The sequence below is a fragment of the Manacus vitellinus genome, unplaced genomic scaffold, assembly GCF_001715985.3.
Source record: "Manacus vitellinus isolate BGI_N305 unplaced genomic scaffold, ASM171598v3 scaffold_6_pilon, whole genome shotgun sequence".
NCBI lineage: Eukaryota > Metazoa > Chordata > Aves > Passeriformes > Pipridae > Manacus > Manacus vitellinus.
The window spans coordinates 13,195,255-13,212,789 of record NW_021940750.1 but is presented as its reverse complement, the minus strand read 5'-3'; the positions used below and the strand labels follow the sequence as shown (position 1 = coordinate 13,212,789).

At 36.5% G+C, this 17,535-nt stretch overlaps 1 protein-coding gene across 1 annotated transcript in view; it reads right to left on the bottom strand.

Annotated features, from left to right (window-relative positions):
• Positions 1-17,135, bottom strand: part of AQR (aquarius intron-binding spliceosomal factor) — a 50,138-nt gene extending 33,003 nt beyond the window's left edge. The window contains exons 1-15 of the mRNA XM_018082295.2: positions 16,950-17,135; positions 16,023-16,079; positions 15,191-15,231; positions 14,166-14,201; positions 12,696-12,816; positions 11,236-11,376; positions 9,597-9,665; positions 9,018-9,118; positions 8,263-8,339; positions 6,983-7,047; positions 4,961-5,077; positions 3,465-3,578; positions 2,639-2,742; positions 1,860-1,962; positions 976-1,096 (exon numbers count right to left, since the gene is read on the bottom strand). Coding sequence (XP_017937784.1) covers positions 976-1,096; positions 1,860-1,962; positions 2,639-2,742; positions 3,465-3,578; positions 4,961-5,077; positions 6,983-7,047; positions 8,263-8,339; positions 9,018-9,118; positions 9,597-9,665; positions 11,236-11,376; positions 12,696-12,816; positions 14,166-14,201; positions 15,191-15,231; positions 16,023-16,079; positions 16,950-17,036 — 1,354 coding nt within the window. The 5' untranslated portion in view covers positions 17,037-17,135. The remainder of the gene's footprint in view (positions 1-975; positions 1,097-1,859; positions 1,963-2,638; positions 2,743-3,464; positions 3,579-4,960; positions 5,078-6,982; positions 7,048-8,262; positions 8,340-9,017; positions 9,119-9,596; positions 9,666-11,235; positions 11,377-12,695; positions 12,817-14,165; positions 14,202-15,190; positions 15,232-16,022; positions 16,080-16,949) is intronic.
• Between the last annotated feature and the right edge of the window lie 400 nt (positions 17,136-17,535).

Genomic DNA, 17,535 nt, shown 5'->3' with positions numbered 1-17,535 from the left:
AAATGTCCTTTGTTGCCTATAACTCTGCCTATCTAAAGGGGTCATCTCTTTCTTCTCATTAATATTTGCTTCGCAGAGAATTCATCCAAAAAAACTAATTTATGCTAAGCAGCTGAACTTAAAGCTTATAACTACCCAAAAAACCCTCTGAATCAAAACTACATGGAGAAGGGTATGTATGGAATAGTCACTGCTAAAACCTGAAATATGCGTTATACTACATATTACATATATATATATACATATATATAAATGTATATCTCTTTGAAGATATACATTGCTATACAAGATTTCCATATTAATTTAACTCCAAATTAAATTTTTCACATTCCTAATGAAATTTCTCATGATGTGCATTAAAACAAAAATTTTTAAAAGTAGTTAGACAAAAATACATGTGCTGTATATTGCAAAGCTTAAAATTACACAATTCCTTGTTTGCAATACCTGCAGTTTGCTTCCTTTATCATAAGCACATTAAGCAAGAACAGTAGGTTCTGAATTTAAGAGTGCATATGCTACCCTCTAGTGACTATGTGTACACTTCTACCTTGAAATATGAGTAAGATAATTAGGGTTAATTTCCTCTCATTACCACCCTTTCTCTCCCCTTATACGTAAAAGCAAAGCACAGACAGCAGCTTTTCTGTTGCTGTTTCCCACCTGTTTCACCTTACAGTAACTACTTGTTCCTCAGCTGGTAGTATAACACACCTGTTATCCAGAAGCAAATAAATGTCTTTGTGTAAACACAGATTTATTTTTCTTTAAATCCACTACATAATTGCTAACAATTTAATCTCAGAGTTCCTGATTCACAACTGAAAAAAAAACCCTGACCTTACTATAAGATACTGGAAGACACCAAGTACTGCATATAAGTTTCTCAAACAGAATAAACATGAGACATCAGAACTGCCTTTTTTATGCAGCATTCACCATTCTGTTCAGCATTTACTGAAATACTAATCTTACCTTCCCCAGAATAATATTCGGTTGGTACAATATTTTCATCCCAAATAATCTTCTCTGTGGGATAAAGAGGCATCTGGTTGAGTTGCTGAATTTGAGATATTCGTCGCTCATGACGGGAAACCTAAAGAAAGAATGCATTTCAAACTCAAAGTCAAAAAGGAACAATAAAGCTGCTTTTGATCCATAAGACTGCTGGTGGTCACTTGCATTTTCTCTTTTAATATTTTTTTTAAATTAAATATAATTTTTTTAAAATTAAATAAGTATCTCTCCATGGCATCAATAGGTATCGTATCACTACCATCTAAGTCTTAGAAAACTACATGAACAATTTTTTAAGAAATCACCAACCCCAAAATAAGCTTATTAAACAGATTTTAAAAACCAGCTATGCCATTTTAATACTGATATCAGATCAGAAGCCTACAGTAATATTGTATACCTTGAATATCCAAGGTATCAAAAGAAATTATGTGCAACAAAGAGTATTTCAAATGGGTTTGAGACTTAAATAGGTACTGAATACTTAGATCTACTTTAGCAGATTTTTTTAAGTGGTGCAAGAAGGTTGCTAAATAAGGAGCAAAAACTTTTCCAGAACTCAAAACTATTACTAAGACTCTTCTGACTGGCCTTTACTATTACACCAAACACACACATATTAGTTTCTCATGGAAATTACATATATATAAATAGGCATTTTCAAATATTTAATTTATATGGTTTTAAACCCCATCTTATTATGCCATTTACTGCTGTAACACTGCTGTGGTTCGTGGGTGCTTCAGCAAAATGCCCTAAATGACTACTTTACTGAAGTGTAGTTGCTGGATTTAGATGAGTTTTCAAAAGAAAAACACAAGCAGCATTAACTACGCCTTTACCAGCAACTCCAGCAGAAACTCCTTTTCGTGGGTCGTGTCTTCCCCTTCGGCCAGGGGCGGCAGGAGGCACAGGTACGACGCCACCTGGTGGAGAACGTTGGAGCTGCACAGCAAAAGGAAAGAGAAGCCTCTATCGCTTAAACTGAAACCAGAGAGAGCACCTGCTGCAGCTTAAAAAAATCCAACTATCTGTTTTGATCAGAGGCAAACATTTATGGATCATTCTTTTAAGTGAAGTTTGAGTGTAATGTGTAAGCTGAACCTCTCAACTACAATAAACAGAACAAAGTATGAATACTTTCTATTGTTTCAAGACAGGTACCTGAAACAGAATCAAACAACAAAGCACACATTGCCTTTGACAATATACAACCTGCTCACATTTTACTTACAGCATTTATAATACAGTGGTATAATTTTATGATTTCTGTTGTAGTTCTTGTACAGAACACAGTAAAAAAAAATAAACTAAACAGCTTAGAGGTTAACTACTGCAAGTTAGTTACTACTACAACTACTTTAAGCAACCAGCTTATTTTCCAGAATATTAGTTCTTTTTCACATTAATTAAAAAAAAGAAAAATAAAGTTATTTTTCACTACTAGTGGACTCAAAATCTCCCTGTCTCTCTAATTCAGGACGTGTAAAGGCACCATGACAACTCAGAAGGAACTGATAAGTCATGTGAGAATGCATGAGAAGTCAGAAAGAAAAAAGACTAGAAATCTGTAAAATTAAATTATACTGAAAACAATTTCAATTTCAACTTGATAACTTACCTAAGGGGTCCAAATAACTTCACCAGTGCATCACGAGTATCTACTGCAGCTACATTTGAGAGTGCAAAGTCATATAACTCCGGGAAATGTGCAAATGCTGCTCTCTACAAAAGACCCATGCACAAAAATTGGATGTAATCATATTAAAGAAACAATTTAGTAACAGTTTAAATGTTCAGATAAAAGCTTCTCCTGATTCATAACATGTTCCACCCCATGGACACTACCACCACAGAAATAAAAGCCAATGAAACACCAACTATTTGTTACTCCTGGATTACTGACACAGTATCTTTTCCTTACACACCTTTCTATCAGGTCTGTTACTGAAATGAAACGTAATGGAGCAGACATGTAGCTTTGCAGGCAACTAAGAAAAACAAGGAACAAATGTAATTTGGCCATGCTTCCTTGAATCGTTTTGCTAAAGCTGACGGGAAAAGTTCTGAAAAGCATATGTTAATTTACTTTGTCTCTTCTGTACAAGGGACCACTGTTGCCACATGCCCACTGATCTTATGAAATGCTGCCACCTACAGCACCACTGCAAGTTCCTACAGCATTCACAGTTCACCTTGGTAACTTCAAGTCCGAAGTGGTGATGTTTTGCTAGAGCATATTATTTAGTCATTGTCACATCCACCACACTGAAGCATTACATGTCTTCAATATGACAGGTAGTCAAGCTAAAACTATTCTTCTAACTCAATAGGGAAAATAAGGGTTTGATTTGGGAAATATCCTTGTGCATATTCCAGATGCAAATTAGACTAGAAAAACAAAACCACATCCTTTCCCTCCCATAAGCACTTCGTCATCTGCCTACCTGTAGAGAAGTAATTCTGTCATAGTGAATTGTTGTCATCTCATTCTCTGTCAAAGCATTTCCAGTCTGATCATTGATTTCAAAGCCAGTGTAGAATTTAAGCATATCTAAAAGCTAAGACATTAATAAAAATTAGTGGATTAACAATAAGAGACACCCTGCTACAAACAAAACCACAATTTAAGAGGACAAACAAAAGCTCCTCAAAGGTCTAGAATAAATGGACTAAGGGGTGGTAGCTAAATTTTATACTTGGCTGATGCACAAAATAATTTTGGTTAGGTACCTCATCTGCCAGAGGCTCATTAAGTCACTGAACCCAACTTATGGCTTGCTGCTACCAAATGGGAGAAGTCTTGCTCCCTCCTGCTCCCTCTGATGGCAGCTCTGAAATTCATACTACCTCTCAATGAGATTATTTAACTTGGAAGAATAAAATTATTCAGATGTGCTGCTGGCTTTCTGTTTCATCAATACTGACCCTCAATGTAAATGAACAACTGCCAGAGATGGGGGATAGCAAGCAGCAGGAAAAGCAGCTCACATGAAGGAAAGGCAAGAGATCTTCAGATCCTGCCATTAAAAAAAATATACTAGCTATGACTGAGTAAACTGAAGGACAGTAGTGAAAAACAGCTGCACTACAGAACAGCCTGAAGTCAAAATCAAGAACACGGGAATGCACTAGAGACAACTTCTGCTATGTGTGCAGTTAAGCATGCCAGAAGCTCCACTGCTTTTTACATTGTACTTTTAAGAACTTTTCAAGAACAGAACCAAAAATATTACTCTGCTCTTGTGAGACCCCAGCTGGAGTACTGCATCCAACTCTGGGGCCTCCAACACAAGAAAAATATGTTGCAACAAGTTGCAACAAGTCCAGAGGACTTGGCTACAGGGCTGGAGGACCTCTCCTAGGACAACAGGCTGAGACAGTTGGGGTTGTTCAGCCTGAAGAAGAGAAGGCTCTGGAGAAACCTTATACAAGCCTTTATAGTACCTAAAGTGGGCTACAAGGCAGTTGGAGAGGGACTTTTCACAGGGCATGTAGTGATAGAACAAGGGGGAATGGACTTAAGCTGAAGGAGGGTAGGTTTAGATCAGATACTAGGAAGAAATTTTTTACTGTGAGGGTGGTGAGGCACTGGAACAGCTTTCCCACAGAGGCTGTGGTTGCCCCATCCCTGGAGGTGTTCAAGACCAGGTTGAATAGGGCTTTGAGTAACCTGGTCTGGCGGAAAGTGTCCCTGACCATGGCGAGGTATAGGAAATGAATCATCTTTAAGGTTCCTCCCAACCCAAATTGTTCTATGAAATGTAACAGCAGTCACAGACTTAGGTAACTGTAAGAAAGAACTACTGTCTGATTTAAATAGATATGTAGTTTGCATCCAGGAGAAAAGCCTATTTTCAACAAATAAATATAAAACAAAACAATTGTGGCATTCAGAAACACAGTGAATGAAAAAGTCATTTTCAACAACTTTGTATCTCACCTGGCAGAAGAGGTGACCCTCTTTCTCTCTTTTAGCAAGACTAGACAGGTAACAGTGAACAACAAGATGGGAGTCATCCAACACTGTATTGAACCAGCGCCGTGTGGGAAGCAAAGCCTGTGGTAAACAACCTCACGTTAATACAAACAACTCTTCAAAAGGTAAGAAATCTTGGCTTTTCAGAAATTTTCCATTTCAAGAAGGCATATTACAATATATTGTTGCAGTTATTTGCATATCTAATACCCTAACAGAGGTTCTCTTTTTAAAGCAGAATTTATGTATGCCAAGACACTGGTTTTATGTAGGTAAACAGCTAAGAACACAGCTTTTTATGTGACTGTGAGCATGGCATAAACTTGCTATTAGTGAGAATTCATCCTGCCAGTAAAAAAAGAAATTAAATACAGCAATTATTCTACTACTAAGTGTCTATATAATGGCTGTGTGCTACAAAAGATATGTCAAACTGCTTCAACATTAAGTGTTTGTTTTCTATACTAATTTCATTAACTTTTAGCTTACCTTTCTCAAACTGCAAACTGTTTCTTCCAAATATGATATGGTATCTCCTATTCTTTGTAAGACTGAAGTTAGACTACCAATTTTTCAAATCTTAAAAAAAAAGTAATGATCATTTCTTCTCAATGTAAATAGCTTAAAAGTTGCTGTATGTAGCAACTGTTGATCAGCATACAATAATACACCACAACTTTCTACGGACTGAATTCAGAAAGCCAAAAAGCATCAAAATGGTGTGTAGAACTAAGATGAAGAAAATAAAAGAATCTGTAGTAGAAAATGTTGATTACTCTGCACAATAATTACAAAAAACAAACTCAGAAAACCATAAGAGCTCTCCATGGAATCATTACTTTCAAATTATCAAATCACCAAGTTTTGATGGCAGTGTATATATTGTACTATGAAACAATACTATACCAAAAAAGGCTTCAACGTCAGTAAATGAGCCCATTAACACAGTACATGTTACAAAGGCAGAAAGACTTGGATTTACAGCTAATTTCACATTTGCTTGTTCCAGTCAATTAAACAGACTTCATAACCTGCCTGAATTCTAACCTTTTTGTAAGAACCAACATTAAATGTACTGCCTCTTAAGCATTCTGGCTAACTGACTGACTTTAGTTTACCTTCAAATACATATTTTCTCTGTAAAAGTATATTATATACATAAAACAACAAGCTTTAATTTAAATTATTCATTCTATTGCAACTACAAGCACAAACCACTTAAGTGATTTAACAGAGGACAGTTGGACAAAAGTTAGACAAGATCAAACCACTTTAAAGTTCTCTGTGATTACTGTTTCAGAAAAGTCTCTTTTATTTCAGCATGCCTTCTAAAGTTGAAGTTATTCTAAATAAGTATCTACTCATGTGAAAAACTGTAAATGAATGCCTTTTATTTTTAATACTGGTTCTGTGATGCTTAAAATTGTCTCACTCAGTACTGGTTGAAAAATTTCACAAAACTTTGCTTCGCCCCCTATTACCCCGTAACAAAGCTCAGTCACCAGATCTGATTCATGATTACTTCTAAATCATGAATTCTAGTCAACACAGAAATAGTTTGCATTTCAGAACTACTGCTGCTTTCTGAGATTTAACCCTATAAGACAAAAGATACTTTAACTGACCTGTTATGCATTGGGAAGAACAACTCTGAGTTATTCCTAGCAGATTAAAGTATCACACACTTTAATCAATTGCCAGAATTATTACCACTACTCCAATTAACAAAGTCCTCTTCACTGAGCACTTTAGCATCCTACTTTTGTCTAATAATTAATCTGGCTTATAAATATTACTGGTCAGTTCCCAATGTAGATGCACTGCTATAACCTCCTATTTACAGATGGAAAACCACTATTAAGGAACCATATGCACAGCTGTGACATAACCACTTGCTATTGGGAATAAGGCTGTAATAATGACTTTATGCATTAAAGGCCTAGAAAAGTACACCTGGAAACAGGCTGAAACAATTTAATAACTCACCTCAAGGTCTAGCATGAGTTCAATAAACCTTTCACAATAATGAACTTTGTCCATAGAAATAGGACCTAGATAGAAGAAACAAAAATTTTAAAACTGATCCACACCACGATATATTTACACTTGAACTATTCTTCAAAAATGTAATAAATGCTACAAATACAACAGTATTAACTTTTTAATCTTGTTAAAAGCTAACTAATACATTCTTCTCTTTCTGAAACAATCCTTTCCTATATCCAAAATTCTTCTGGGTAGCAATTGAAGAGAAGAATAGAACCAGAGTTTCAGGAGTGATTTTATCAACTTTGAGAAAACCTCATATGTGACATGCAAAAATGCTTTCTTCCACAGGATATCAATGGCCCATTAAGCTTGTTAAGAACTTTTAGGGCCCAGTACTCAAAAATTTAAAATCTGCAATCAAGGTGTGTGCAAAAGGCCTTGACCATCTTCAAAGGAACTCAGTGGTGACTATTAAGGGGCCTTCAGAATCATATTAAAATACATTAGTCTGCTCTAATGACTACCTAATTCCTAAAGTCTCCAAAGAACTGTTAAAAGTAAATCTTCCTAAAACAGATCTTGCATAATTAGAAAAACAGAGGGGATAAGTATCCTTTCTGAAGAAGTCACAACACACAAAATTTCCCCTTACAGCTCAGGTAAGAGTTGAAGTTTGCCAAGAGTTTAACAGCAAAAGCAGAACTCTGGGAAGTGATTTCATCCAAACTGTGCTGTGCTTAGAGTATAATAATCCTGTTTTCTTAAAAGGCTAACACCTTCCTGTACAAACACTTTTCCTTTCTAAATCAGGTAAGTATATAATTTTGCTTGTCACAATGACTTATAAATCAACTGCAGTCAAATCTTACAAAATTTCACTTCACTTAGGCTTTTGTTCTTACTGTAAATCAACAGTACTAACAGAACAGAGACTTATAATATGCATTTATATCATCTATTTAAAAAGGCATCTAAGTATGTATGAAATGCTTTAATGCTCTGAGCATACAATAAGGAATATCAGTTCCCAGAAACACTGTTTTTACTAGGTTCGTACTGAACAGAAGGAGGCTGAAAGAAGCTTTCTGCTGTTTCATTTTTAAAATATATACAAATTTGAATATAATTTTTATACGAAATCCATGCAGGCAGGCATATCTTTCACTAAAACTCCATCTGAATAAGGTCTCCAACCTCAGGTTGATATCCTAAGGACTTCAGCAACAGAAAAGAACAGAGATTACCAGACAACAAAGTAACATAAGAACCACAGTTACCTGAGACAGGTATCGTCTTTAGCACAGAAATGAATTTCTGAATGAGCTGTGAAAGAAATCTTCTCTCCCGATATGCTCTAAAATCAGACATATGACGGAAGAATTAATACTCCTTATGTGTAGACTAGAAGTACATTGTAGCTTTAACTAATACAAAGTTAGCTGCTTCAAAATTTACACAATGGTAGCGGGTTGCTCTGAAACACACCTAAACTGTTTAGATGGTAACTCTTCTCTCTGCACTCAGGCATACAGAATAGCAGTCTACATTTTGAGGTACAGAACTGATTAACAACCCATGCTTCTTACTGAATCAAAGAGAAGTTTGTCACCACCTACACCTTACCATATTGTAACACAAAACCATTGGAACATTTAATTTTGCTGAGATACACACAGATTTATTCAAATACTTGCATAAGCTATATGCTTAAAAGAGAAACATTTGCTAAAGGTCATGGAAAAAACCTAGTAACTATATGAATATTCTTTTATACTTTCATCCAATAGCTCTAAGATTTGATATCATAAATTCACTAATCAAATAAAATATAAAGTTCTGTAACAATATTTTGCATAAAGACTACTAAAAAACAAAAGAGCTTCCAAGAGACCACATATGATCAATCCTTCTTTGCCATCTTCACACATTTTTTAAAAAACTTTTTTTATTGAAACAATTTATTCTAGCTAAAACACAATGAAAGCAATAAGGGCTTTGGATTTAACACAAAAAAAATGTTTCTGTAACATACTGCATTCTTGCTTCTTCATCCATTTTTGCATCATTTTTCTTAATTAGATTCCAGAATTTTCTTAGTTTTGGTGTCTTTTTTAGTTCATGTTCCAGTCGCTTCTGAAATGTTAAAATGTTATTCAGTCACCAAGAATCCTTGTTTTCACAAGAGATAAAAATACAATCCAGTCTTTTCATTAAAAAAAGAAAAAAATACATGCCAAACTGAAATAAACAGTTGTCTCAGACTATTCTCAATAAGTATCACTGTAAAACGAATGTAATACTGCTACAGAGAGTCTAGTTATGGCTAGATGTCAGCTCCATTGCCTAATCCCTGTGACCTCATGGCCTTGTCTACAAACTATAAAGAAGCTATAAGCAAAAGGGCTTAGTTTTAATAAAAATTACATAATAATTATTATTACGTGGAAATTAGTAACAAACAAGAAAGAATTTTACAAAGCACACAAAAATGTAATTCCATAGCAATGCTGTAAATATTAGAATTCCTTAACAGTATTCCAAAAGAATTCACTTTATAAGACTTGGATAATCCCTAGAAGATTGCTCTGTCAGTTTACAGTGTTATGCTTACAGGTTGTAGAGCCATCCACATCGGTAAGGAAATGAGCTGCTGCACTTGACCTCTGATCAAGTCCACTTCCTGTTAGAAAGTTACAGACAAAAAATGCTTTTTTAAAATTCTTATGTTTTCTGATGTGCCTGTCTTACAAAATAAATCCATGTACATTACCATCTAACAAAAGTATGTTGTTCTCTCAGACTTCACAATTTCCTAACAGGAAACTGCACTACCCAGTAACACCTTCATATTTTAGGCTCTTTCCAGGGAGTCTGTCAGTTCTCAAAACTTCAGCAGAAGCCCCATCTGTGCACGTATTTTTAGCACAGAAGCCGTTGAGAACTGATGTTCCTTCTTCACCCAATTTTTATTCTTGAACTCAGTTTTCCCACTGTGCTTTCTCTACTTGTTTTTATTCTATACTTTCTCCCCTAAAGCCCTTAATTTAACAAGTTTCTCTCACTTCATCTACACTTTTCCCATTATCTGAAATAAATAATTCTCTCTGTTAGTTCAAATGTGCTCTCCCCAACTCTGCCTGTGATTTGCATCCACAAAGTTTTCCTTCTTTCCTAAACCACTGAAAAACTTCCATTGACATCTTCATGGACAAATACTCCATTCTCAGCATTCTGACACTTTAAACTTCACCGCTCTTCACTTAAAACACTACTGCGACTATTCTGTTCTGCCTTTCACAAATAAGGGCAGCTTGCAATAGCAGTGTGCTTTTACAAGCACTTTTCCACTGGCCTCCCTATCATGTTATATGAGAAACATGCTCTACAAGAAGGATTCCATAGTCACTATCAAACTATTTAAAATGGAGATGCATTGTACCATGGATACTACAGAAAAATACTACCTCAATGAACCATACACATAAAGTTCAAGATGCTTACTGGCTCCCAAAACCATTCCTAATTCCAAAATCAAATAATTCACTGTCTAAATTTTTTGTCTGTGAGAATTTTGTTCTTATTTGTGCAGATGCTGATTTTGAATAATACATCCCATGTGCAATGTAAGTAAAGAAATAGTCCAGTAGCAAGAGTGGTTATAGAGCACTGCTTCATATCACAGATAATTGTAAATTATTCTCCCTGCTTGCTATTTAGGATCTTCAACGCTTTTTTAACTACAGACTGAGAACACAAATTGGTTCAATGCTTTATTAAAACCAACTTGGGAGAAGTGCAGACAGAAATATTATCTAAGTCTGGTTTCAAAAGTGAAAAACACAGTCTTTCTCAATAGCTAATGGAAATAATTTTTGTGCAATCTCCCAGGCAAAACAGAAAGAGCAAATAGTAAGTCATCTGATTTTAAGTGTAAAACTTTACAAATATAAATACATTATTTTTTTAAGCACCATTTTTAATACAAAAATTTATATTCAATTGTGCCTCTAAATTGTCCAAGTGTCAATGCTTCAATTTCAAGTCTCTTCTATGACCTTGTGTCAGAGAAAAGCAAACATGATGAGAGAGATAAAGTAAGAGTCAAAACAACAGGTAAGAGCCCCCCAGTAATGTCTTTTCATTAAATGGGAATTTTGTTTCATCTGCCTCGTAAGAAGAAATTGCTCAAACTGCAATTAACACAGAACAGCATAAACACACTGGAAGTATTACAGTTACTTTTAACATACCAAACTATTGAAGCAGTGATCAAGGAAAAGCAGCAGGACTGTCTGTTCATGCAGAGAGTACTCACTCTCATTTTCAACCAGCGATGCTTCCAGTATGCGTTTGAAAAAGAAAGGAAAGTGTTCTGGCTTTTTTTTGAATGTCTGGGAATAGAAGAGGAAGTTGATTTTGAGTCATATTGATACAAATAATTTCAATCTTTTCACATAATATAGCTTAAGTTCCCTAAATCCATTTAAATCTATAAAAGAAAGGATTCATTTTCCTCTTTTCATTTATTCTGACTGGGCAGCACAAGCAAAACAGACCAGTGATATCCTCCTGACACGGGATCCTCACGGTACACCTTCTGCATAGTCTCACACAGGTGATGCACAGGACAAACTGAACAAGAAGCACAGGTGGAGTGGATTGTGTTGTGGGAATGTTCAATTGGTTACTGCACAAAAATATTGTAAAATGTCCCAGGTTAGAAGACAATCAGTAGATTTTGGCTAAAACCATGGCAGTTCTAAGTGATCTGCAAAAAGTGAGCAGGTAAAAACCACTAGAGATTTATTTAATGGAAATTCCATTCAGCTACCTCAGAAGAAAAAGGTAAACTAAATAATCATCAAGACAAAATGGTTTCTTTACAAGGGCAGTCATGTACCAAATAACAAATTTAACTAATCTGCTTGAAAGGTAACACACACCTGTCACTTTGCATCTAGGACACATGCCAGAACAAAAAAAGACAGACATCATATGAGCCAGTTAGTAATCCTTCATGCTTTGCCAGCACTGAAGTAATGGTACTAGTACTGAAGTAAATGTGCTTCTGAAATAACGCTTGCATAGAATGTCTAACTAGGCTCACATTGTTGAGATGTTTGCGAGAAATGGACTGTTCGTAGAAACACAAACATTTCTAAATGTATTATTAAAAAAAAAAAAATCAAACAAAAACCAAACAAACACCAAAACCCAACAAAAAACTAACCAAGCAGTCTACACAAGAGCAGAATAAGAGATCATTTTAGTATAAAGTAAAAAAGCTAGAAAATTGTATTCACAGGTTTTAAGCACAACATTATTGAAGAATATGTTTCAGTGGTACCTGCTTATATCCACAGATTAAAAAAATCCTTTTTTTTTTCTTTCAATATCAGGGCAAGAACTTCTCTGTAAATACCCAACTTTAGTTAAGTGCCAAAAAAGCAAATGCTGGCGATTATTCTGCTATGAGATGCCCTACATTAAGGACTTGTGCACTGGGAGGGATCAAGTAATTTTTCATCTGTCCAGTCCTTTCTCCAAAAAGAACTTACAGTTTAAAACAGCATATGAGATACTCCAGCTGAGGCACCACTCCCTTTTAACACTACAAGCTCTGCCACCTTCTGTCATTACAAGTGAGCACACTGCAAAAGCTGCAACTTGCAGATCAAAGTCAATTCCAGCTGTAATTGAAATCAGTTACCTCCCACGCAGGGACATTCTCTCTGAACTTCTCATTCACCATACAGCAGATTGACATTAAATATGCCTTACTGGACACCTCTGGAGAATAATTCATCCACAGGTAATTTTCAAGGTACTGACTGTGAAGAGACAAAGAGTATTTCATTAGTTACTGCCACCCACATAATCTGTCACTCATTTAAAAGAGCAGTTATCCACAACATTTTTTTTTCTCTTTAAAGTCATCTTCATAGTTTGTTGAGTAGTTCCTCAAGTTACCTCTCATCTAGGTCACTGAAGCAAAACTTGTTAAGACTCAGTAAAAGCCACAAGAGACAGATGAGTTTTTCATCAGGAAGACACATTCATCGGAGGGTTTTCAAGTGTAACAAGTAGCCACAGCTCCATACAAAGTCATAACATGAATTCAGGTTGATTTTCCCAAAGAAAATTTCTGAGCATAAGATGCAAAGAACAACTACAGTATAATAGTATTTGTATTACTAAATAAAAAAAAAAAATCTCATGGAAAAAGACAGAAGAGCTTAACAGACAAACAGGGGGCAGGGAGGGCAAAGAGAGAGAACATGACAGGAAAAATGGCAGTAGATGGGGCTATAGACCAGAAAGTACTGAAGTTATGTTAGGGGCTGATAACATTAAGAATGTTCACAGAAAGGATAAGAACCTCTAACTCCATGTTACTGCTGACATACAAATTCCAGAAGTCATGCTACCAGCATGCCATTGCATGCCGTTTGTTACGTCAAGCCCCAAACCATAATTTACATTTTCTCTTCTGCAACTTTTCTAATTAAGAAGCAGGAAACAGAGGGAAGTTTATCCTACTTTGGTAGTTAGTGACTCTACTTATATATTTCAGCCTTTTGAAACAAAGAATCTATCTCAACTAAAAAACATCTCATTGTATTTGTTCTTAAGATTTGATAAAAGAGCCAAAGAGAACATTAAACATTGTGTTTTTAGACATACTCTATAAATTCTTCCAGGCAAGTCTGAAGTAGTTGTAAACTACTGTTTAAACAGATTTCCATTTCTTTTCAAGTGAAGAAAATGTTAGTGATGCTGCTGCAGCACGATTCACTTTTACCCTCATAGTACAAGACTTAATCCAAAAACTTCCTCTGACTTCAGTGAGTTCTGATTTAAGGCTAAATGACACATTCCAAATTACAGACCTAAGTTTTTCACTTATTTCACTCATACTCCCTTCCTCGATGCTTCACTTACACTAGAAATTGAGAATCATGAACAAAGATACTCTGATATGTTACTTAAATTTATGAATTATTTCCCCTTTAAATTAAGCTCTCCTCACTTAATTTTCCTCAGTATACAATTCAAGGCCTTATGAAGTAGGAACAAGTGAGCATACTACCTTCAAACTGACTTACTGCCCTGCATTTGCTTCTCGTCTTTACAGGTTCCTATGAAAAAAAACCTCAAAGTTTCACTGCCATTAGCTTACCTGAATTCAAGAAGCATTATTTTTCTAATCGCAAACCTAAAAAGGAAAAAGTAATCAATTAACACAGGAACACACACATCTTAGCTGCAGGGAAAATGGCTATATTTTTCCTTATTTCATTATATAAGGAAGCTTGTAGAAACACCCAGGAATTACTCCTGCCATGCTGTTTCCATGCAATAGCAACCGCTCGAATGCAGAAGCAACTGCTGTGGGAGCTAAAGCTCAGGCAAATTCATTAAACAATTAAATTCACATTTAAAAAAATTCATGCAGGTCTTTTAAATACGAAGACACCACTTCCAATAGCATTGAAAATACAAATTGCTAGAAGCTGAAAGTGTCTTCTGGAAAGCTACAGTTATATATTTAATCAGTTCATAATGGTATTTCTTCTTAGTGACTAGAAACTGAAGCTTGCTCTGATCGCATATGACAATTCTTAGATTACTTTCAGAAAGGAATAATAAGAGAATTATTTCCAGAGCTCAAACTTCCCCTGAAAGCTCCAGCTACAGTTACAACTCTTTCCTATACACACAATTGTAGAATTTAGTTTATCCTGGATTCTTTGTCTCCCCCATCTAACAGTACAACTAGAAATTAGACTTGCCCTTTACAAACCTGGTAACAGCAACCAGGAAAAGAGTAGAAAGCTAGAGGCAGCACACTCCTCAATGCTGTTTTTTTTTCCTTTGCATTCCTTAGTGATAAAAGCATGGATCAACCTTCTATAACCATCACAACAAAACCAACATGAAACACAACAGACTATCAGTAAAGGAACTGAATAACAGGATGTCCAACCATCACATTTAAGAATTATGAGTTTAGGAAATTTCTTTTTACCACATTCAGACTTTGAAATACCATAACGATTAAGTTACTTAAACATCCTTGAGTAATTTTCATCTCCTTTCAACATGTAGATGAGTTTTATAATATTCTATGAAACATCAGAAACCACTTCAATACAGACAATGTTGGAATGGTTGCCAATAAGAGAAAGCAACTGGTGTACTTACTTTGACCTGACAATTTCTTTTGTATATACATCTTCAATGACCTACGGGAAAGAATATTTAAGAGAATTTTATATACTGAATGAAGTGACTAAAAATGCATTAAGACACCTTACTCTGAATTAGTTACTCTCTGCTTACAGCTACTAAAATACTTTTATCAAACTTTTCCAACAAGAATGAAAGAATCTGCACTATCAGTTGCAATAGGCACACTTTGATGTCACATGACACAGAGAAGCAGTTCAGCTGCTTATGTACATCCTAGTTCTAACAATCACAGACAAATTTTATCACAAATACTACAAAGAGACTAGGCAAACATCCACAAGGAAAAGAAACCTAACATTTAGGTACTCTGCACTACACAAAACCAAACACATTGTGCCAAATTTTAAACATTCAAAGTGCACATATCCACCAGAACAGCACTGAAGTTGTCTGACCGAAGCTTTCCAAAGAGAGCTTTTATAAAGCACACAGTTCGGCAATACCTGCGTCTTTCATCCTTTCATTTTTACAAGTAGTACCCTCTCAAGCACATTTTAACTTCAAAGGAAATGCTCAAAAATCTGTTGCCCCCCTAAGTTCTTGGCCAAAATAAACTGAACAAATAGCACATAAAAGAACTGCACTGCTATAGCACACCTTTCTAACAGCGTCTACATTTATAAACTGCAAATACATAAAAAATTAGTGTCTTAAGCAACTGTTGACCTTCCAAGCAGTCTCCTACACTTTTATATAAAATAAAGACCACTGGACATTGGCACATCAGAAAAGGGTTGATCCTCATTCTTTTACACCCCAACAAAGTTCCAGTAGAAGTAATTACCTTTAAATCAAAAGACAATGTTTTCTTCACATGTGGAGCCCAGTATTTATTTGCTAACTGCATGAGAAAAAATAAAGGTTAAATATATACATTTTCAGTTGTAATGATACAATATCTCTACAACACATTTCATCCTCAAACTTTATTTCACTAATATCTTACTTAATTTCAGCTTACAGTAACCACAGGTAACAAAATTATATTTTCTAACAGCAGTGTTTTTCAACAATTTAAGATTTTATGCCTAAACCTTTTCCAAGAGAGGTGTAATTCTCTGGAAAAATTTCAGATGCACAGACTGCTATGTAATAAACAACTTTTACTCGTAAGCTACTTCTAACAAAACCCTCAAAAATACAACATGATCTTTCAGGGACTGTGAATCCCAGGTTTCAAATGATTATGCTTCCATTGAGGAACCTAACAAGTAACTAGAGACTATATATAAAAGTCTAATACTTTAATGCTATTTAATGCTTCAGCAAGACCCCTGAGCTATGGTAACAAGAGCTTCCTATCCAACTTTATTCAACCTCCTTTATGCTCTGGAAGAGGAAGGAAAGCAAATTTCCAGAGGGAAAGAAATTAATAATAATAATTAAAAAAAACCCCAGACTTGTAGAAAACCACTTAAAACGTTCAGCAACAAGAAATTCTCAGCAACTTTTCACATGTTAAAACATGCCTTTTAGTAGTGCATGATGTATGTAGTGCTGCTTTGTAAATCTCCCTAGTCTGGAAGCGCTGGGGGGAAATAACCTCTCGTACGTACACAGTTACGTCTCTCACCACTTAGGACAGAACAAAACCCTTTCCCCAACACCCACGGCCTAGGAAGGTTATTTAAACACCGCGGCGCCGTCGCGGCGGGAATGGCCCTTCCAGCGCCCGGCGCCCGCCGCGGGAGGGGCGGCCCGGCGGCCCTACCTGTGTCACGTACTCCGCGTTGATCTGCGACACCGTGGGCGCCACGATCTTCTTCGGCGCGGCCGAGGACGCCGCCGTGGCCGCCATGGGGACGCCCCTGAAGCCGCCTGGCACAGCCACCGTCCCGGGCACTCCCAGCCCGGCCCAGGCCGAGGGAGGGATCTCCGGCCGGGAGCAGCGGAGTCGGGAGCGCTTCCGGGGCCACGAGCGCTAGAGCGGCCGTGGGGGGCGGGCGGCGGCGCCACCTGCTGGTCCTTTGCTGGCACTGCTGCCCCTTCCCTGACGGTGGCGCCTGCGGGAGTTCAGGAGCTTCTAAAGGCAGAAAGGCTGTGGGAAAAGACGGAATCACAGAATCAACCAGGTTGGAAAAGACCTCTGAGATCCTCGAGTCCAAATTATGACCTAACCCCACCTCGTCAACCAGATCATGGCACTAAGTGCCACATCCAGTCTCTTCTTAAATACCTCCAAGGAAGGTGACTCCACCACCTCCCTGGGCAGCCCATTCCAATGTCCAGTCACTCTCTCTGTAAAGAACTGCTTCCTAATGTCTAACCCAAACCTCCCCTGGCGCAGTAAAGACTGT